The sequence below is a fragment of the Perognathus longimembris genome, chromosome 3, assembly GCF_023159225.1.
Source record: "Perognathus longimembris pacificus isolate PPM17 chromosome 3, ASM2315922v1, whole genome shotgun sequence".
Classification (NCBI taxonomy): Eukaryota; Metazoa; Chordata; class Mammalia; order Rodentia; family Heteromyidae; genus Perognathus; species Perognathus longimembris.
This window is the reverse complement of record NC_063163.1, coordinates 80964577-80986376: the sequence shown is the minus strand read 5'-3', so window position 1 is coordinate 80986376 and position 21800 is coordinate 80964577. Positions and strand designations below refer to the sequence as shown.

General features: G+C 46.9%; 1 protein-coding gene across 1 annotated transcript; it reads left to right on the top strand.

The window, feature by feature from the left end:
• Window positions 1–6783: 6783 nt before the first annotated feature.
• Mlec (malectin) lies at window positions 6784–20789 on the top strand. The gene is made up of 5 exons (XM_048342830.1): window positions 6784–7171; window positions 16802–16980; window positions 18408–18584; window positions 18676–18733; window positions 20019–20789. The coding sequence occupies exons 1-5, from the start codon at window positions 6943–6945 to the stop codon at window positions 20246–20248; spliced, it is 873 nt and encodes a 290-aa protein (XP_048198787.1). The 5' UTR covers window positions 6784–6942; the 3' UTR covers window positions 20249–20789.
• The last annotated feature ends 1011 nt before the right edge of the window (window positions 20790–21800 follow it).

The following is a 21800-nucleotide window of genomic DNA, read 5'->3' as shown; positions in this document are numbered from 1 at the left end:
CCCTTCTCCAGTGTTTACCTTTTGAACTTTTATTGTGAACTTACCCTTAGGGGAAAAATATCCCATTAACTTAAAATAGGCAAGATTTAATTAATAGCATGCTTTGTTCTTCAGATCTTTATCTGTAACAGGAAGAAGCACTTCCATTTGTGTGGGTCAAGGTAAAATTGCCTCGAGGGGCTCATAAACAGCTGCTCCATCTTCTACTTTTGAACTCTGGCTCCCTTCAGGGGCATTGCCCTCCCCTGAGTTCCAGGGTTTTCCCCAACTCCTTAGCCTGAGTTCTTCACCAGTGGAATTTTCTACTATCAGACTGCCAATGTTACATTGTATAATTATTTCTTCTTATGGGATGAATAGCTCCTGTGCTTGAAAAGCTCTTCCCATGAGCCAGACACTCAGTTAAGGTCTCTGAAACCCCTTCATGGTGAGTCTTTTTATTATATCCACTAACAGATGAGGAAGCCAAGGCCTGAGAGGAAAGGCAGCTTTCTAGAAACAATATAGCTCTAAGAAGTAGAGCTAGGCTAGGAGTCTATGTCTCTTCACCCCCCCAAAAAAACCTTTATGATTCTTTCCCTAGCCCACATCTCAGTCCTGAGCAGGATTAGCTCTTTAGCTGTTAGAAATTTGACTTTCCTGGCCTAGACCCCGTAATTGCCCCTAAACCAGGCTCTCAGACTAGCCTATGTTTGTTGATTGGTTTTTGCAGTACTGGGGTTTGAACTCAAGTTGCTCTCCTATTTGAGCCATGCCTCCATCCAGATTTTCTTTTTTTTTTTTTTTGGCCAGTCCTGGGCCTTGGACTCAGGGCCTGAGCACTGTCCCTGGCTTCTTCCCACTCAAGGCTAGCACTCTGCCACTTGAGCCACAGCACCGCTTCTGGCCGTTTTCTGTATATGTGGTGCTGGGGAATCAAACCTAGGGCCTTGTGTATCCGAGGCAGGCACTCCTGCCACTAGGCTATATCCCCAGCCCCCAGATTTTCTTTGCCAGGTCTGGGGCTTGAACTCAGGGCCTGCCTACTGTCCCCGAGCTTTTTTTTTGCTCAAGACTGGCACTCAACCACTTGAGCACACCACCACTCCGGCTTTTCCTGTTTATGTGGTACTGAGGAATTGAACCCAGGGCTTCATGAATGCTAGGCAAGCACTCTACCACTAAGCCACATTCCCAGCCCCAGATTGTTTTGTAGGAATAAATTTCTGCTCTCAGCAGCAGTGCCTGCCATTTGAAGAAAGCTGACCCTGCCCTTCTGCAATTCAGTTTTCCTCAGGTAACTGGGATAGTTAATTATGAGGTTTACATATGGTTTGAGAAACTCATGCAGAAAACAAAGAGAAAGGGCTTGGTCAGGAAATCCTTTGTTAAATACACTACAAGTTTCACTGGCCCTGGAGGCAGCTGTGTATAGCCTCAGACCCACAAAGAACACAGGGACCTTCAGCCAAAAAGGAGTTTGCAGTCTGATGCTGGTGGCTCACGCTTATAATTTTACCTACTCAGAAGGCTGCAATCTGAGGACCATGGTTAAAAGTCAGCCTGGGCAGGAAAGTCCATTAGACTCTTATACCCAATAAACTACTCACAAAGGGCCAGAAGTGGAGCTGTGGCTCAAGTGGTAGAGCGCTAGCCTTGAGCAAAAGAAGCTCAGGGGCACCACCCAGGCCCAGAGTTCAAGCCCTAGGTCCAAAAATAAATTAATAGTGCCAGTCTTTAATAAAAAAGCTAAAGGACAGCACCCAGGCCCTGAGTTCAAGCCCCAGTACTAGCACAAAAAGGAAGAAGAGGGCTGGGAATATGGCCTAATGGTAGAGTGCCTGCCTTATATACATGACACCTTGGATTCCATTCCTCAGTACCACATACAGAAAAGCCAGAAGTGGCGCTGTGGCTCAAGTGGTAGAGTGCTAGCCTTGGGCAAAAAGAAGCCAGGGACAGTGCCTAGACTCTGAGCCAGGACTGGCAAAAAAAAAAGAAAGAAAGAAAGAAAAAGAAAGAAAGGAAGGAAGAAAGAAGGACTGGGGTTTGAACTCAGGGCTTTGTGCAAGTGCTCTCCTACTTGAGCCATGCTTCCAGCCAGAGAAGGAAGGAAGGAAGGAATTTTCTCTTTGTTTGAATCAAGAGCTCTGGAAACTGATCATGGTAGTACACATCAGTAATGCCATCAGTCAGAAGGCTGAGGCAGGGGAGTCAGCAGTTCAAGGCCAGTCTTGGCTAGGGAGACCCTATCTCAAACAAAAAAACAAAGCACACTGAACTCTGAGGCCATTCTTAAAACCACAGACCTAACAACCTTTTATTAGAGTCTGCAGAGGAAGTAAGGTACACCTCTGAAGACTTTTCATTTCAGGATAACACTTGGCTGATGGCTTAGCGGTGCTAGGCATTACTTTGAAACTAAAAGCAGATCAACTTAAAAACACAAGAGTTTACTATGCACACAAAAGAACAGGCCATGGAAATGGAGACTACAAACCGAGATGGGCAAGGAGCCTCCATTTACAACAGTCATCGCACAATTTATAAAGCACAATAGAGGGAGTGTTTGGACTTTTTTCTAAATTGGCTATCATCTATTCTTGCTGAAGCAAACAGAGCTGTTTAAGGGGACTTGTTTGTGAAGTAGAGCACCTGCCTCACTAGCAGGCATGAAGTCTTGAATTCAGAGTCCTGGAAACAAACTCAGAAGTGTGTCAGTACTTGCCCAAGGCTACCCAGGTGGGTAAATGGTAGATCTGGACTTAGCATCCTGGCAGCTTGACTTAGATCCCATGCTCAGCTTGCCTCCAGGATCTCCAAATTTATGTTTTACAGAAGAGAAAGCCTAATTCTCAGGCCCCTGGATCTCACAAAGGGGTTCCAGTCTCCTTAGCCCAAATGGGAATGAAATCTGAAGAGTTTATTGGGAATTTAGCCAGGTATTTCGCTCAACTCCTGGAATAACCAAGATATGGTGACCTGAAAGAAAGGTGAAGTTTAGGCCTTCTGAGGCTTCCTAAAAGGCTTAAGCAAGATATCAATGGCTCGTGTATGTAATGCTAGCTACCCAGAGGCTGAAAGCAGGAGCATCATGGCTTGAAGCCAGCTGAGGCAGAAAAATTCTCATCTCGTAACTGGGCCTGGTGGGTCCTGCCTGGCTTCCTAAACTACATGGGAGGCTGACACTGGATTAAGGTTTTAGGCCAGCAGAAAAGTCTTCTAGAGTCAAATTTCAACAGAAGAAACCAGGCACTCGTCATCCAGGCCATAGGATGAAGCATAAAGATAACACACACACACACACACACACACACACACACACACACACACAGGCACAGACTCAGGAAGGAAGCAAGACCCTATCTCAAAACAAATAAAAAAACAGCACAAAATAGGGCCGGTGGCTTAGCCTATAAACCTAGCTACTCAGGAGGCTGAGATCCGAGGATAGTGGTTCAAAGCCAGCTCAAGCAGGAAAGTCTGTGGGATTTCTCTCCAATAAAGTACAAAAAAAAAAACACTGAAAGCAGCAAAGATGTGGCTCAAGTGGTAGCACACTAGCCTTGAGCAAAAGAAGTTCAAGGACAGCGCCCAGGCCCTAATTTCTTTTTATTTGCAAAAATAGCAGCAGCCTGGTATTTTCATAAATTTCACACAAAGTGATCATCCTAATTGCTAATTCTCTTTTGAACTACAGTTCTTACAGAAGAACCATTAATCTTCAGATTAACACCATTTCCATTTTTCTTCATAGGTAATTCTATTAACACTTTCCAGTGAAAACAGTAGAGAACATAGAGCAAAAGCATGTATGGCAAGTAAGTGTGAATACCAATCTAAGCCTCTTAATAATGTGTACAAAGTTAGTGTTCAAACCACTTCACTAGCGCAAATATGAATTATATGTGTGATTAATAAATGTATGTGGAGGGCCAGGGAACAGCTTATTACCAAGCTTCTTACACATGCACACGTTTGCTGCAATGTTTGGTAAATTATTTAAAGGGTATAAAAGTAGCTCATGCATATTTCTTTCTGATTCCAGGCCCTAATTTTAAGCCCCAGGGCCAGTCTTATTATGTAGCTTATTATGTAGCACAGACTGACATCAAACTTTCAATCCTTCTGCCTCAACCTCCTGAAGACTGGGATTACAGGCGTGTACCCCCATGCCCAGCTAGACTTAAATTCATTTTTCTGATTACTCCTCCTAGACTAAAATAATATAAATCTGGGATCCTGCAGCTAGAATAGTTATGTGGCTAGAGTGTGGAGTCTTTAAGCCACTTGTCTGGAAGGGACAAAGCCCCAGTGCTTTTCGGTACCTCTATTCTCCATTTGTACCACGCCCCTGAGTGAGAAACCTGTGTTGACAGGTTCCTCCAAAAATGAGTGTTCAGGGAGTGGGATGTAGCAATTAAACTCCAGGTGCAAGAGCAGATGCCCTTGGGAGCCACAGAATCTATGAGAGGAAAGAGCAGCAGAGGCTTCCAAAATAGGGGGGGAAGCAAGGTGGGGACTTTCCAAATATTACTCCTGTAGAGCCTGGAGAAGGAAGTCAATTTTCTTTTTCTTTGTGGTGCTGGAGATTGAACCCTGGCAGGGAAATCATACCCAATAGGGAATCAGAGCTACTTCCGTACAGGAGGAATTCTGGTGCATTTAATTCTACTATTCTCTATTTCATTACCATTTTTTCTTTCTTTATAGCATTTGTCACTGTTATAAATAAGTAATTAGGTCACAAATTGCTCAAAGTCTATGGCTCTGGTATGGGTAGGTGGGTGGGGTGTCTGAAGTGTGTTTTTGCTCAGGCATAACAAGCACCCGCCTGTAATCCTACCTACTCAGGAAGTTGAGATCTGAGGATCTTGGTGTTCAAAGCCAGCCGGGGCAGAAAAGCCTGAGACTCTTATCTCCAACTAACTAGCAAAAAAGCTGAAAGTGGTGCTGTGACTTGAGTGGCAGAGCAGTAGCCTTGAGCACAAGAACTCAGGGATAGCATCCAGTGTTCTAAGGTCAGATGTGGCTTCTCTGTTTCTCATGGCTGGATTTACCTTACAATACTAGGCCCTGAGTTCAAGTCCCAGGACATACACAGTCTGTCTCTGTCTCTCACACACACACCAACAAGTTATTGCTTTGCACATCGTAGAGTTATGAAGATAAAATTCAAGCCCAGTTAAGTTTGAGTTTTAAATGGGGTGTGTGTGTGTGTGTGTGTGTGTGTGCGCGCGCGCTTGCGCGCCAGACCTGGTGCTTGAACTCAGGTACTAGGTACTGTCCCAGAGCTCTTAAGCTCAAGGCTAGCATTTTACCACTTGAACCATAGCTCTATTTCCAGCTCGGGCTTGCTTTTGAATCACGATTCTCAGATCTCAGCCACTTGAGTAGCTGGGATTACAATGCCTTTTAAAAGTACAAATATGTTTCATTTGTTTATCTCAAATTCAACTTTAATTGGGCTTCCTTTTTGTTTCTTTCTGCCAGTCCTGGGGCTCGAACTCATGGCCTGAGCACCGTACCTGAGCTTCTTTTGCTCAAGGCTAGCAGTTTGCCACTTGAGCGCCACAGCGCCACTTCCGGCTTTTTCTGTGTATGTGGTGTTGAGGAATCGAACCCAGGGCTTCATGCACACTAGGCGAGCACTCCACCACTAGGCCACCTTCCCAGCCCGGCTTATCGTATTTTAACAGCTAAATCTGATAACCCAAGTAGAAAGGGCTGTGGATAAGTATGTGTGGAACAAATGACTAAACTTTTCCCCCTTCTGCCTTGATTGTGATCTGAACTCGTGGGGCGACGATTTGGGCAACACTCAGCCTTTCTCAGTCGGTGTTCACACTGGAAAACCGGGGACACTGGGCAGCGACCGGAGGGCAGCGACGGATATTGTAAGAACGCGCTGGGAGAACCGCGAAATAGCAGGGGAAGAGCGTGGGCCGTGACACCGCCTGGCAGCCCGGGCGCCCGGGCCGGTCGTCCGCACTCTCATGCCGGGCCAAGGCAGCCCCTCCCTCACCTATACCGCGCTCCGGCAGGCCAGGGGCTGTCGCCATGGAAACGTGGGCAGCAGGAGCCCCTCCTTCACAGAGCCACGCGTTTCCGTTGCGTTGGAGCCTCCTGATTGGACGGCCACCTGGCCGCTACCACCCCCGCCCGGAACCCCGCTAAGGGGTGGGGGCGGGACTTTGTCCTCGTGGGACTCGTGTCCTCCAGACCTGTGCTTGTTGGCCTCTCCAGGATAGGCTGAGTCCTCTGCCTCAGATGAGGAAAAAAGGCTGAGTCTCTTAGACCAGAAGTCTCCATTGCTTCTCCTACTAGAGCTTATGCTCATGTCTCTCTTGGGAGGGGGGAATAAAGAGGGAGCGGGAAAGACAGCAACGCCCCCTTCGGAGCCTGTTCGGTCGCAGGGCCTGGAGCACCGGAAATGCTGGCGACGTGTCAGTGCGCCCTTTCCTAAACCTTCCCTCTATTTCCCCTCTGCTCCTCTCCTTCCCCCCCGCCCCCTGCGGCCACCTTTCTCATTCAGCTGTGGGATTACCGCCAGGGCGCTGCACCCTCCACTTCCGCATCGAACCGCAGCTTCAACCGAACTCCCTCCCTCTGCGCGCGCTCCATTTTGAGCACGGTGATTGGTCTAGAGCCTGGTAGTAGACACGCCCCTTTGGGGAGAATGATAGCCAATGAGTACGCAGTTCCCGGCGGGGTGGTGGGTAATTAATGAGGGCCGGGCGCTGATTGGCTACAGTGTCTTAGCTGGAGGGCTGGGTGATGGGGTAGGTTGTTCCTGAGGTGGGAGGCGGCACCCGTGGCTGAGGAGGAGGAGGCCCGAGAGCGACATGTCCCCGGCGGCTGAGGCACAGCAGCCAGTGGCGCTGTTTTACTGAGTGCGGGGCGGCCTGGCGGCTGGCCGAGGACGAGGGTCGGCGGGGGGCTGCCCTCGCAGTGGTGGCCGCCATGCTGGGGCCCCGGGCAGTTGAAGGAGCCGCTGTGTTGCTTCTGCGCTTGCTGCTGCCGCTGCTGCTGCCGCCAGTGATCTGGGAGCCGGGGCTCGGCGTGGCGGGCGCCGCCGGGGCAGGGTTGCCCGAAAGCGTCATTTGGGCGGTCAACGCGGGCGGCGAGGCGCATGTGGACGTGCACGGGATCCACTTCCGCAAGGACCCTTTGGAAGGCCGGGTGGGCCGAGGTGAGAGCCCCTCGGCCGAGCCGTGGGATCCGGGGCCTGCCGTGCTGGGTACAGCAGGCCGATGGCTGCAGGCCCCGAGCCCCCTTCTTCCACTTCGGGGGCCCACGTCTCTGCAGCGAAGTTTCCCACTGTATGCAGTTTGCTTCGGGGAATCCGGTCAGAGCCCGAGGCCTAGAGTTGGCTCGAGCCTACCTAGGCTCATCGAGGTAGAGAGTTGGCGAGGAGTTATATTAGAGATCTTTAACCTTACATTATCTCAAACTCTTCATTCCCCCCCCAAAAGCTGAGAAAGTAATAATGGGGGCGGCCTTTTGCCCCCTCCCCCGCTTTACGCCTCGCAGGGTGCCCCCTTTTCTATCGCCACAGCCCCTGATCGATTCATACCCACCCAGAAATCGTTTGCTTTCCTTGCTCCTTCTGCAGAAGGGGATTTTGATTCTTAGCCAGAATAGCGAGGAATCTTTCGAAGGGAATGGGCCAGGAAAGTTTGATTGTAGCCGTCTCCCTACCCCACCCCCATCCCGCCCTCGTTTGGAGTGTGGGATCTGTATGCTTATTTAAAAAAAAAAAAAAAGTAGAAGTCACCCAGAGGGTGGTTCTATTAAAGCCATCCCGCATAGGTGACTGGTGGTGGCATTGTGTCAACTGGGTCAACCAGTGTGAGATCTGAATTTCAAAGTGGTGTCTACACTGGGTGGTCGGTCCTAAAAGGTATGATCCTGCCTGATCAACAAAATGATTGTGACTTAACTGGTTGAGCAACAGTGCTATTTACAGAGCTACACAGTTCGTAAAGATAGTGTAAGAATTGCTAGAGTAGGTGGTTAAAAATGCGGATTCCTGGTCCCCAGCCTAATCCTAATCCATAAGGCTTTTTTAGCTCCTACCCAGGTTTCTGCAATGGGTTCATTATATGTAGATCACCCCCAGAGCCTCTTGGAGAAATCTACTCTAGATTCTTTGTTTCTTTAAGTAGGATTGGAAAACAGGTTTAGAAGGAAGTTCCTTTGCTTCATATGTTGGAAGGAGATTTATGTTGTATGCTGGGTTTAGAGGTTGCCAAATTGGCAATGGGCCATTCTATCTCTTTTTCCACAATGCCTACATTTTGGCTCTTGACTTTACTAAAAAGTTTAACTTAATGTTTTCCAAGTTCCTTGCAGTATCCTGGAAGTTTCTGATATAAGGAGTTTATTTCTTTTATGCATGTGAATATTTCTTGGGACCCAAGGCTGTTTTCTGAAGCTGTGCTTGTCTTGGAAGTAGGTTAGCCCTGGCATGTAGAGCCCAGTACCCTAGGTACAGTTAAGCCAGGGTTCTCGTATAGCAGCCAAACCCAAATTTTAGAATTGACATTCTTTCTTTCTTTTCTTTTCTTTTTTTTTTTTTTTTTGGTAGGTGGTAGGGCTTCAACTCTGGGCCTGGGCACTGTCCATGAGCTAGCTCTTCAGTTCAGGGCTGGTGCTCTACCACTTAAGCCACAGAGCCACTTCCAGTTTTCTGGTGGTTAATTGGAGATAAGAGTCCCATGGAATTTCCTGCTTTTGTTAGCTTTGAACCAGGATCCTCAGATCTCAGCCTCCTGAGTAGCTAGGATTACAGGTGTGAGCCACCAGCGCCTGGGCATATATTTGTCAGTCATGGGGTTTGAACTCAGGGCTTAGGCACTGTCCCTGAGCTTTTTTGCTCAAGGCTAGTGCCCTACCTCTTAAGCCACAGTGCCACTTCCGGCATTTTGTTATTTGAAGTGCTGTCTTGCTCTGTATCCCAGAATGGCTTTGAATTTGCCCTCCTCCTGTTTCAGCCTGCTGGAATTAGTAAAGGTTTGTACCACCATGTTGGGCCCAAACCAGATGTTACAGCAGGAGGTTATTACTATCTATTCTGGATCCTTCCTCCTAGGCTTGGAGGAAGGAGCCCTCAAGGAAACTAGAGACTGTTTGTGGACTTTGCCTCTTTGTAATAACTGTGGTAAGGTGCAGATGGCTTGTTTCACTTAGCTGATAACCAATTTCTACCGGTTACATTGTTCTATTAGGTTCCCTTGGGTGGAGGATAAAGCTCACAAAGACCACATAGGTTAGTCCCCAGGTACTGCCTGTATTCAGAAATTCTGGTTTTAATTTTGCTGGTGCAGGTGTTTTTTTTTTTGTTTTGGCCTGGTCAGCAGTCAGCCAGGTTCTCTGTCCTTGGGTTATTGGCTCATGGTTGCTGTTCCTTGGGAGAAGTTTATTGAAGCAGGTAAAATTACACGAACCCTAGAACTAATGTGTATTGGAGTCCTGTCTCCGACACTAGCCTTTGGGGCATTGTATAAGTGGAGGGTCCCTGGCTCTACTCTGGGAGAAGAAGAGGTGCCTTGCCAGGTGAAATTTGGACTGGCTTGTTGTGACATTGCACTTAGCAGGTTCCTGAGAGTAGCATTTTTCTGGCATTAGGTCTGAGGCTGAAATGTGTTTTAAGTTTCTGGGCAGGAGTCAACTCTCTGGTTTCTTGTGTGCTTAGGAGTCAGTCTGGTCCAGGGAAGTACAGCTGCTCACATCACACGGCCTTTCCTTCTCTGGCCCTGTTGGGATAAGGGGGTGCCAGGCATTTGGAGACCCTTTTGGCTCATGCTCGAGTAGCTATTTACACTAATTGTAGGGGGAGCTGCCTGCTCTATTTCTCAGCCCACATGCTTGCCATGTGGAAAGTTCATTGTGTATATTGAATAATTCGGGTATTTGGTGCCAAGTTAGTCCAGATAAGGGTTTGGCCTGCTTTTGAACTTGCTGTTTCTCTATAGTCTCTTTATAGTTCAGTATTCTTGTAGCTGAGCAGCCTAGGGCACCTGGTGGCTTACTCTTTCACAGGTATTTCATAGTATTTATCGAATATCATCTCTGCCTTGAGATGGTAAGTGCTCACAGCCTTGGAAAAGGAGTTTTTAATGTGCACACCTCAATTCAACAGATGGAAGTACCACTATAGAAAGTTTCAGCAGTGCGCACCAGGGTTTTGGCAGGCTGTGTTTTCCAGATTCTTAACATGGTTGTTTTGGCTGGTTCCTCTTGACTAGGAAAAGACCTGTTTGTTTTTTGGCCTAAGGGCACAGAACTTGGCTTGAGTTTGGGGAAGGACTTATTTCCTTTACTCTTCATAGAAGCATACCGGCTGGAGTTGTATGACCTTAAAGAACTTGCCTTATAGCCAGGAAAAGGTGGCTCACACCTGTAATCCCTAGCTACTCCGGAGACTGAGATGTGAGGATTATAGTTTGAAGCCAGCTGAGCAGACAAATCCAATTCTTACCCAATTAGTCAGCAAAAGACCGGGAGTGGAGGTATAACTCAAGTGGTAAGGCACCAGCTTTTAGAGAACAAACTAAGAGACAGCTCCCAGGTATTGGAGTTCAAGCTCCAGTACACACAAACACACACACACCTTGTTGCTTTACCTGAGCCTTATTTTCCTTTTCAACAATACTTCTCATGCTTTAGGAATCTCTGATATGACTAAGAAAACTGTCTAGAGTAGGGTAAAGTGTCACTATTTTTTTTTTGTCTTGATGACCTTTTACATAGAATTAAAAATAGGGCTGAACATGGCTCCAGAGGAGAAAAATGCTGGTTGGGAGCCTGAGCCTCTCAGAAGACTAAATCTGTAACTAAAGAAGACCCTTCGGGGGCTGGGAATATGGCCTAGTGGTAGAGTACTTACCTTGCGTGCAGGAAGCCCTGGGTTTGATTTCTTAGCACCACATATATAGAAAAGGCCAGAAATGGCACTGTGGCTCAAGTGGTGAAGTGCTAGCATTGAGCACAGAGAGGCTCAGGGACAGTGCCCAGGCCTTGAGTTCAAGCCCCAGGACTGGCCAAAAAAAAAAAAAAAAGACCCTTGCTGGGCACTTGTAGATCACGCCTGTAAATCCTAGCAATCCTAGCTACTAAAGAGGCTGAGGAGCTGGGAATATGGCCTAGTGGCAAGGGTGCTTGCCTTGTATACATGAAGCCCTGGGTTCTCTTCCCCAGCACCACATATATAGAAAATGGCCAGAAGTGGCGCTGTGGCTCAAGTGGCAGAGTGCTAGCCTTGAGCAAAAAGAAGCCAGAGACTGCTCAGGCCCTGAGTCCAAGGCCCAGGACTGGCCAAAGAAATTAAAAAAAATAAATAAAGAGGCTGAGATCTGAGGATTGCGGTTCAAAGCCAGCCTAGGCAGGAAAGTCTGTGAGGCTTTCTTTTTTGGGGGGAAGGGGGTGGTCAGTCGTGGGGCTTGAACCCAGGGCCTGGGTGCTGTCCCTGAGCTCTTTTACTCAAGGCTAGCACTCTGCCACTTTTGAGTCACAGCTCTACTTCTGGTTTTCTGGTAGTTATTAGAGGTAAGAGACTCACAGACTCCTGCCTGGGCTGGCTTTGAACACAGATCCTCAGATCTCAGCCTCCTAAGTAGCTAGGAGGTGTGAGCTAGCTTATGAGTCTCATCTCTAATTAACCACCAGAAAACCAGAAGTGGAGCTGTGGGTCAAAATGGTTGAGCACTAGACTTGAGGGGAAAAGCTCAAGGACAGCACTTAGGCCTTGAGTTCAAGTCCCATGACTGACGGAAAACGAAACTGTTTTCCTGGGTTTTCTTCCTTTTGGCCCTGAGGAGATAAGAACTTGAAAGATGAGTCAGCCAGTCACTGTCACCGCTGATTTGCCTAGGGTCTCATTCTCTCCTTGTGCTGTCACAATTCATTTGTGGACCCTCAGCCGAGTACTGGAAGTTCACTGGTAGTGAATTTAGGTCACAGTTCCTGTCCTTTTAAATAGTTCTTAGGAACTAGCCTCTCTTAAGAAAGGAATGACTCAAGAATGTCAGAAGGCCCATTGGCGACCCTCGGCCATGTTGAAGCTTATGGTGGTGGTTTCATGCTGACAGGTTCCTGCTTATTCTGGCTTTCCCATTCCTGCGCTTCCCGGCTGTAGTTTCCCAATTTGTTTTATTACTTCCTTTTTTTTTTTTAAGTCCATTTTCTAAGCTCCCCACAGCGAAGACGTTTATTTAGTACTTGCTGTGTGCGTAGTGCATATCCTTTCCCTGCTAGCATACCAGCATGCCTGTCTTTCTCTGTATCAGATACTCTATTAAGCTCTTTGCAGGCATTTTTATTATTTGGGAACAAACTTTTGGGGGTAGGTGATATGCCCATTTAAATTTTTTTTTTTTTTTTTTTTTTGCCAGTCCTGGGACTTGGACTCAGGGCCTGGGCAACTATCCCTGAGCCTCTCGGTGCTCAAGGCTAGCACTCTACCACTTGAGCAACAGCGCCACTTCTGGCTTTTTCTGTGTATGTGGTGCTGAGGAGTCAAACCCAGGGCTTCATGTATACCAGGCAAGCACTCTACCACTAAGCCACATGCCCGGCCCCAGATATGTCCGTTTTATACTTGAGAGAACACACCTAGAAAAAAAATTAATTGTGGGCTGGGGATATGGCCTAGTGGCAAGAGCGCTTGCCTCCTATACGTGAAGCCCTGGGTTCGTTTCCCCAGCACCACATATACAGAAAATGGCCAGAAGTGGCGCTGTGACTCAAGTGGCAGAGTGCTAGCCTTGAGCAAAAAGAAGCCAGGGACAGTGCTCAGGCCCTGAGTCCAAGGCCCAGGACTGGCAAAAAAAAAAAAAATTTAATTGCTGGAGACTTGGTTCAAGTTGTAGAGTGCTTTCTTTTTTGGGGGGAAAAGGGGTGGTCAGTCGTGGGGCTTGAACCCAGGGCCTGGGTGTTGTCCCTGAGCTCTTTTACTCAAGGCTAGCACTCTGCCACTTGAGTCACAGCGCCACTTCTGGTTTTCTGGTAGTTATTAGGAACTGAGTTCAAACCTCAGTAACAACAACAACCAGCAACATCATTTTGTAGAGTGGCAGAGCCAAGCTTCACATCCAGACCTGTCTTACTCTGAAATTGGGGCTGAATTTTCCAAGGAGCCAGATCACTCTGTTGTCTACAGCTGAGCAGCAGCAGATATAATGTAGGGCCTTTGGCCTCCTTTTTTGGTTAACTGTCTGAGCCAACTTCAGCAGTGTGCTGACTGTACATTGTATTTTTGTAGATTCACAACTGTTTAGCTGTGAATCCATAAAAGCCAAGGAGGGAGGGGAAAAAATTCCCTTTTTTTGCTACAGCATCTCTTGGGATTTAGAATCCCAAATAAAAATGCAAATACAACTTTGCATGTGGCAGATCTCTTAAGATAGGCCCTTGGGCTTTAAAGGGAAAGTATTTAAAGGTGAGCCCAAGATTGTTAAGCAATTTTGGTTCATATGACTGATTTCTTAGCTGTGGAACCGACACAGCCACGGATTATATTACTGTCCGTTTCTTTTTCAATTTGACAAGGATGGGGAAAAAAATGGGTTCACATGTATACAAATTTTCTGGGTCTCTGTAAATCAAATCTACTGAATGTTCCAAATTTGTAAAGCCTGGAAGAAGGAAACTCTTTGAGCTCCATTGGAAGGGAACTAGCAGCCTTTTAGGTGTCAGAGCTTTATGTTCCAGAGGCTTTTTTTTTTTTTTTTTTGCCAGTCCTGGGCTTAGACTCAGGGCCTGAGCACTGTCCCTGGCTTCTTTTTGCTCAAGGCTAGCACTCTGCTGCTTGAGCCATAGCACCACTTCTGGCCGTTTTCTATATATGTAGTACTGGGGAATTGAACCCAGGGCTTCATGTATAGGAGGCAAACACTCTTGCCACTAGGCCATATTCCCAGCCTTCCAGAGGCTTTTGAGCCTGGGAAAAGCTGGGATGTTAGCCATACATCCTCTGCAGTGTGACCCTTTGATTTCTTGAGGAGATATCGGAAGAAAAGCCGACCAAAAGTGTGATGACTAAAATGCAATGGTTTCCCTCCCATTGTCTCACCGTCCATCTGATCTCGTGGTGAATGTCACTTACAGGAACTGTTAACAGTCATGTTTATTTTTTCCAAGGGCTTGACCTTAGCCACTGGGTCTTTCAGTTAATCTTTTACCGTTGTTATGTCTTCTCCCTTGAAAAGTTGGTGATTCAGAGGATATAGTTCTTGCTGTGACTACTTTTAGGCATCTCCTCAAGGATCTAGGTGCCAAATGTCACCAGGGTCACCATGTAAGCGTGGACAGCAGTCTTTTTTTTTTTTTTTTTTTTGCCAGTCCTGGGCCTTGGACTCAGGGCCTGAGCACTGTCCCTGGCTTCCTTTTTGCTCAAGGCTAGCACTCTGCCACTTGAGCCACAGCGCCGCTTCTGGCCGTTTTCTGTATATGTGGTGCTGGGGAATCGAACCTAGGGCCTTGTGTATCCAAGGCAGGCACTCTTGCCACTAGGCTATATCCCCAGCCCCGCGGACAGCAGTCTTGAAGTCTTTGGTCCATGCCAGAGGAGTGGCTACCCTACATTTCCCTCTGAAAATTAGAAGGTGTATAACACTGGAGGAGTCAGGCTGTGCTCTGAAGGAGAAAGCAGAAGTATCTTTTGGAGCTAGAAAAGCTCTAGGTGGAAAGGTTATAGTTTATTGTGTGTGAAGAACATGTATCTCTTACTCTTTTTGTTGTTGTTGGTTATGAGGTTTGAACTCAGGGCCTAGACACTGTCCCTGAGCTTTTTTGCTCAAGACTAATCCTCTACCACTTTGAGCCATAGCTCCACTTCTGATTTTCTGGTGGTTAACTGGAGATAAATGTCTCGTGGACTTTCATGCCTCAGCTGTCTTTGAACTGCAATCCTCAGATCTCAGCCTCCTGAGAAGTTAGTATTACAGGTGTGACCCACCAGTGCCTGGCTCTATATCCTTCTTTTGTTCAGAGGTCTAAGGTCAGTAGAGATTTGTAGTTCTTTTCTTTTTTTCTTTTTGTCTGTCATGGGGCTTGAACTCTGGGCCTTGGCACTGTCCTTGAGCTGTTCAGCTCAAGGCTAGTGCTCTACCATTTGAGCCACAGTACCACTTCCAGTTTTCTAGTGGTTAATTGGTTATAAGAGTTTCATGGACTTTCCTGCCCAGGCTGGCTTTGAGCCACAATCCTCAGATCTCAGCTTCCTGAGTAGTTAGTATTATAGACATGAGCCACCGGCTCCCAGCTTGTAGCTCTTCTGATACTAAGTCAAGTCAAGTCAAGTAACTTTACTTTTACCCTGTCTTATTCCAGTCAGTTTGTGAAATGGATGGCTTCCTAGGATTTAGTCGTGTGTGTGTGTGTGTGTGTGTGTGTGTGTGTGTGTGTGTGTGTACTGGAGCTTGACCTCAGGGTCTTAGCTTTTTCACTCACAGCTGACACTACCACTGAGCCACACCTCCACTTCTAGCTTTTCATCAGAAAGTTAATTGGAGATAAGCATCTCATGGATTTTCCTGTTCCAGGTGGCTTTGCATGGCAGTCCTCAAATCTCAGCCTTCTGAGTATCTAGGATTACAGCATGAGCCCCCAGTGCCTTGTGGATTTAGGCATCTTTGGTGCCTGGTGTTGGGAACAAGGCCTGGCTTCATCTCCTTCTGTGAAGTTTATTCAGCAGGCTACATCAAATGACTGCTATGTCTCAGGCACTGGAGCTACAATTGAACTGTTTTCTTCTGTCTAACTGAGGAAAAATGTTCAGCAGAGTAGGTGAGGTAGGCAGGAAATTGGAGAGCAGTGCCCTTCTTTTTATGAGCCTCTTTGTCAGCCTTGGAATTTTTTTGAATGAAAATTCTGAACAAACAAGTATAGCTGCAATCTTCTTTGTAGTAAAGACAATGAAGAATGACTTTCCTTGTGAGATGATGCTCTTTGATTGAGCTGACAAAGAAAAAAAAACACATTAAACTAAATCACCTAGATTAGGGTTCCCAGCTGTCTTTCTTGACTGACGGAGGCTCCTCTGGAGCACCCCTTCTCAGGGAACCCACCACATAATGAGTTAAGAATATATAGTTAGGAGCTGGGAATATGGCCTATTGGCAAGAGTACTTGCCTTGTATACACAAAGCCCTGGGTTCGATTCCCCAGCACCACATATATAGAAAATGGCCAGAAGTGGCGCTGTGGCTCATGTGGTAGAGTGCTAGCCTTGAGCAAAAAAAACCACACACACAAAAAAAGAAGCCATGATGCATTGTATATTATATATATGTCTACCTGAACTAGAGAAGGGATAGGAAAACAGGGCGTAAGATATCACAAGAAATAAACACACTGCCCTACTATGTAACTGTACCCTTTTTGCACAATACCTTGTCAAAAAATTTGTGTTCAATTAATAAAAAAAAAAAAAGAAGCCAGGGACAGTGCTCAGGCCCTGAGTCCAAGCCCCAGGACTGGCAAAGAAAAAACATAATGAGCTAAGAATTTTTCTCTTCCTATCCTCCAGACAACTGTCAAAGTCACATGAATGGCCTTCCGAAAAGTTCAGTGTACAGGTTATACAAGGCTGTTGGAGTAATTAGTATTTAATTTCTTTCATGTTACTCTTGCATGGTAATGGCTTTCTGATTCTTGCCTTTGTGTGAATGCTTTTTGGAGCCAGGTGCAGTGGGGGTGGCCCCTTCCACTGGGCGGGTTATTAGTTAGCATTGCCCTGGACTTGCCTCTAGCAGTTCTGGGGTCTCTACTCTTTCATGTCTTGCCTCTGATGTACTTTCTCTTTGTCCTTTGTCCCTAGCCTCAGACTATGGCATGAAACTGCCAATCCTGCGTTCCAACCCTGAGGACCAGATCCTGTATCAAACAGAGCGGTACAATGAGGAGACTTTTGGCTATGAAGTGCCCATTAAGGAAGAGGGGGACTATGTGCTGGTGTTGAAATTTGCTGAAGTCTACTTTGCACAGTCCCAGCAAAAGGTAAGGCATGGTCAGGCCCTTCCTTGACCAATTGGCCATTGATATTCCTGGATAGCCCTCTGCCCTGGGGCTTTCCCTGGGAGGAGGAACAGATGAGTCCTGAGGAAAAGCCACCCCTTTGTATCTAGAGATGCTGGTTAACTATACCTGCCCTGGGGGTTGGTAACAGAAAGCATCCCAGAATCCTGGTTCATGGTGACTAGTTTATCATGTTAAGGCCTTCCCAGTTTCTTCCTTTCCTTGAGTCTTCAGCAGTATCTTTTTTTTTTTGGCCAGTCCTGGGCCTTGGACTCAGGGCCTGAGCACTGTCCCTGGCTTCTTCCCGCTCAAGGCTAGCACTCTGCCACTTGAGCCACAGCGCCGCTTCTGGCCGTTTTCTGTATATGTGGTGCTGGGGAATCGAACCTAGGGCCTCGTGTATCCGAGGCAGGCACTCTTGCCACTAGGCTATATCCCCAGCCCCTTCAGCAGTATCTTTTTCTTTTCCTCTCTCTCTGTCTCTCTAACTCAGGGCCTGGGCACGGTCCCTGAGCTTCTTTTGCTCAAGGCTAGCACTCTACCATTTGAGCCACAGCACCACTTCTGGCCTTTTCTGTTTATGTGGTACTGAGGAATGGAACCCAGGACTTCATAAGGCACTCTACCACTAAGCCACATTTCCAGCCCTTTTTTTGTGTGCTGATATTGGGAGCTTCAAATCAGGGCATGGGCACTGTCCCTGAGCTCTTTTTTTTTTTTTTGGCCAGTCCTGGGCCTTGGACTCAGGGCCTGAGCACTGTCCCTGGCTTCTTCCCACTCAAGGCTAGCACTCTGCCACCTGAGCCACAGTGCCCCTTCTGGCCGTTTTCCATATATGTGGTGCTGGGGAATCAAACCGAGAGCTTCATGTGTAGGAGTCAAGCACTCTTGCCACTAGGCCATATTCCCAGCCCCTCCCTGAGCTCTTTTACTCAAGACTAGTATTCTACCACTTTGAGCCCCAGTGCCACTTCCTTCCTTGAGCTTTTTTGTTCAAGATTAACACTTTATCATTTGAGCCACAGCTCTGTTTTCAGCTTTTTTGGTGTTTCATTGACTATGAGAGTCTTGTGGATTTTACTGCCTGGGTTGCGTTCAAACCTGGATCCTCAGATCTCAACCTCCTGAGTAGCTGAGATTACAGGCATGAGCCCCAGTGCCCAGCTAGCAGTGTCTTCTTATAGCCTTACTCTTTTCCTCTAAATTTCTTCCTTTCCTTGCTGAGCTTGGAAGAGAAGGAACATGGCTTTCATTTAGCAAAGATAAAGGACTCTAGCCGTGCTGGAGTATGTCCAGAGCCATCATTTCTTAAATTATTTTTAAGGTCAGGTATGTGACATCCAGTTCCTGGAAGGGGGTGTGTGAAGTTGATGTTTTCTTGACATTGTCCCCTTTTCTAATCCTGGAAGGTATTTGATGTGCGATTAAACGGCCATGTTGTGGTAAAGGACTTGGATATCTTTGATCGCGTGGGACACAGCACGGCCCATGATGAAATCATCCCCATGACCATCAGGAAGGGGAAGCTGAGCGTCCAGGGGGAGGTGTCCACCTTCACGGGGAAGCTCCACATTGAGTTTGTCAAGGTAACACTGTTATCCTGCCTTAGAGCTCAGAAGAGTGGGTGGGTGAAGACGTTTGCTACCTCATGGGACTGATGACTTTCCCATTCCCTAGGGTTACTACGACAACCCCAAAGTCTGTGCACTCTACATCATGGCGGGGACAGTGGATGGTAAGTGGAGCTTTCCGCTGCCTTTTTTATTCCTGGGCACCAGTGGCTCAAGCCTGTAGTTCTTAGCTATTCAGGAGGCTGAGATCTGAAGATGGCAGTTTGAAGCCAGCTAGGGCAGGAAAGTCCATGAGACTCACTCCAATAAACTCCTCAGAGCTGTGGCTCAAGTGGCAGAGCACTATCCTTGAGCACAAAGAGGCTCAAGGACAGACCCTAGGCCCTGAGTTCAAGCTTGAGAATGAGAAAAAAAATTAAATTATCAATCTGGGATTGATAATGGTTCCTATTGGAGTGTCTGGCCTTTTTAGTTATTTGGAATTGCTTGAAATTTTGCATCCATTTCCTTTTTTTTTTTTTTTTGGCCAGTCCTGGGCCTTGGACTCAGGGCCTGAGCACTGTCCCTGGCTTCTTCCCGCTCAAGGCTAGCACTCTGCCACTTGAGCCACAGTGCCGCTTCTGGCCGTTTTCTGTATATGTGGTGCTGGGGAATCGAACCTAGGGCCTCGTGTATCCGAGGCAGGCACTCTTGCCACTAGGCTATATCCCCAGCCCGCATCCATTTCTTAGGAGGAAAAAGGAAAATAATGCCTGGGAGAGCCCTTTGGGTTTTGGTAGATTGAAAGATTCTAGTATTGCTGAAGGACACTGGGACAAAAGTTCATTTACTTATCTCTTTGACCTTGAGATTCAGCCTTAGGGTGTATCTCTTGCCCAGGGTTTAGATTTTCCTGGCTGCCAGTTTCCCAGGCTGATTTTTACTGGGAAAGCTTGTGTCTTGGTGATGTCTCCCCAACTCTACCTTTTCTCACCTTGTCTGGAACACACAGACTCTCAGCCTTTTATATTGATGGCCCCAAATACTTTTATCACCCTAGGAAGAGGATACCTTTCACCATCACAGCTAGAACCCCTGAAGAAGAGATAGGACTGTGGGTTAGTATGGGCTGAGAGCCCAGAACTCTGTAGATCAGTTCTTCAATCTCTGTGAATTAAAAGGGAATGTAGGATTGTGGGAAGGATTTGAAAAGTTAAGTATTGGGTGTCAGTCTTAATTCGTGTCCAACTCTGGACCTCTTAGGACTCTGAAGAATTGGGACAGGGTAGGGAGGGCTTTCACTGATATACTTTAGTTAAATCTGAAGACTTGTGTTCCTAGTGCTCTGCTGCTGCTCCTTCCTGTGGATCCTGATTGGGTCACTGGGTTCTGTTGTGTATTGTTGGCTTCTCTTAATGGTCTCACTTAAATGCTATTGCCTTGTTTAATAGGTTTTCTTTCTTGTGTTAGATGTACCAAAGCTGCAGCCTCATCCAGGATTGGAGAAGAAAGAAGAAGAGGAGGAAGAAGAAGAATATGACGAAGGGTCTAATCTCAAAAGACAGACCAATAAGAACCGGGTGCAGTCAGGCCCCCGCACACCCAACCCCTATGCCTCGGACAACAGCAGCCTCATGTTTCCCATCCTGGTGGCCTTCGGAGTCTTCATTCCAACCCTCTTCTGCCTCTGCCGGTTGTGAGAGCAAATGACCATCCTGACAGGGTGGAGGGGAGTGGGAAAGAAACCAAACATGCTCGTTTGGGTTTCTGTATTTTTCATATGGATAACAACGTGGCAAGGAAATACCCCAAGAAACAAAAACAAGACCTCTCCACACACTAATTTAAAGGAGATAAAAAAAGAGGCAGAGTGAGTAGAGGGCAGCCCTCACCCACCACCTGGTCCCAGACCCGCTTCAGTGTTAGTCCTCTCTTTGTGGCTGGCACCCAGCTGTCTCTTTCCTTTCTGGGGTACTTAGGGCAAATGGATCCTTCCTCTCCAAGGATCCTCTTTGTATACCTAGCGGAAAGGACTCTGAAATCTGAGTAATCATGGTTCCTTATTTTAGGTTAGAAATTAACACAGGGAAATGTGGTCTTATTTCCTGAGAAGACCAGCACTGAGAGTTGGGTATGTTCTGAAGTTATGTCCAGATAAGTATTGAGATGTCCTGGGATTGAAAGATAGAAAGTTAGGTGTAAAGCCAAAAAAGAAAATGGAGGGGATCCAAAAAAAGGGGGGGGGAGGGGGGAAAGGCTTCCTTACTTGAAAGCTGATTTGGATTAATCCAGTGATTAGATTATTCCAGCATCTGAGCTTTATCATCGCTTATCTCCCTGACACGTGCTGGTTAGAGGATTGTCTGGTATCCAAGACAATTTGTTTATGTCGGGGCCTCAAATTGCCTCTGAGTTGTCACTACAACAAATCATTTTGATTTCAGTGTCTATGTCTATTGGGAGCTTGATTTCTTTTCAATTTTTTTTCTTCTTAATCTGGCTCATTTAGAATGTCTTCTCCCTCTCAACCATCCCACTAAGTTATTGCCAAGAAGGAAAGGAGATGGGATTGGGGCTCTCTTCTGCTTAAATGTCTTCTCCTCTATTCCCTTACCTGTTGGCACCTCCCTCCCTGGATCTCTGAGCCAACAGCCATGAGAACCTGATCCAGCAGGTCCTCTCTGGCCCTTTTGTAGGGCCTTGCTGCCAGGGATAGGAATGCTTTCCAGCCGGCAGCAACAGAACACTTGACCTTAAAAAAGTCTCTTCTGGTCTTTGGATTAGAAAAGGCTTATGTGAGCATAACTCAAGAGCAACCTCAGAGACTTGAGCCCTATTCAGTGACTGACCACTGTTGAGAATGTGTAGAATCTAATGTTCATTTATCCCCAGATCTTTTGTGTCACACTTCAACTAGTTTTACTGTATGCTTAGAGATTGCCCCCAAGGAACTAGACTGGCTGCACCAGCCCAGTGAGGTTTCTCATTGGTCTTAATAGTATCTCCTTCTCTCATTTCATCTCCTTATCCAAGCTGCAGTCAGCGATCCTGGGTGTGATGGGGCTTAAAGAGTCCCAGTCAGCCATAGTCCTGACAGTTCTGTAGCTAACCTTAGCATCTAAATGTGTTTCTTGAATTCCCTGGAAGCATTTCAGCAGGAAATGAAATTTCCCTGTTTCCTTTCTTTCTGGTCACCTTTATTTTCCAGTTAGGGTAACAGTAAGGAAGAACCCAGCCAAGCTAGTAGGAATT

Coding starts and splice junctions, on each gene's coding strand:
- Mlec (XM_048342830.1), top strand. CDS start 6,943: ATGCTGGGGCCCCGGGCAGTTGAAGGAGCCGCTGTGTTGCTTCTGCGC. Junction 16,981..18,407: donor TTGCACAGTCCCAGCAAAAG/GTAAGGCATGGT, acceptor TAATCCTGGAAG/GTATTTGATGTGCGATTAAA. Junction 18,585..18,675: donor TCCACATTGAGTTTGTCAAG/GTAACACTGTTA, acceptor CCCATTCCCTAG/GGTTACTACGACAACCCCAA.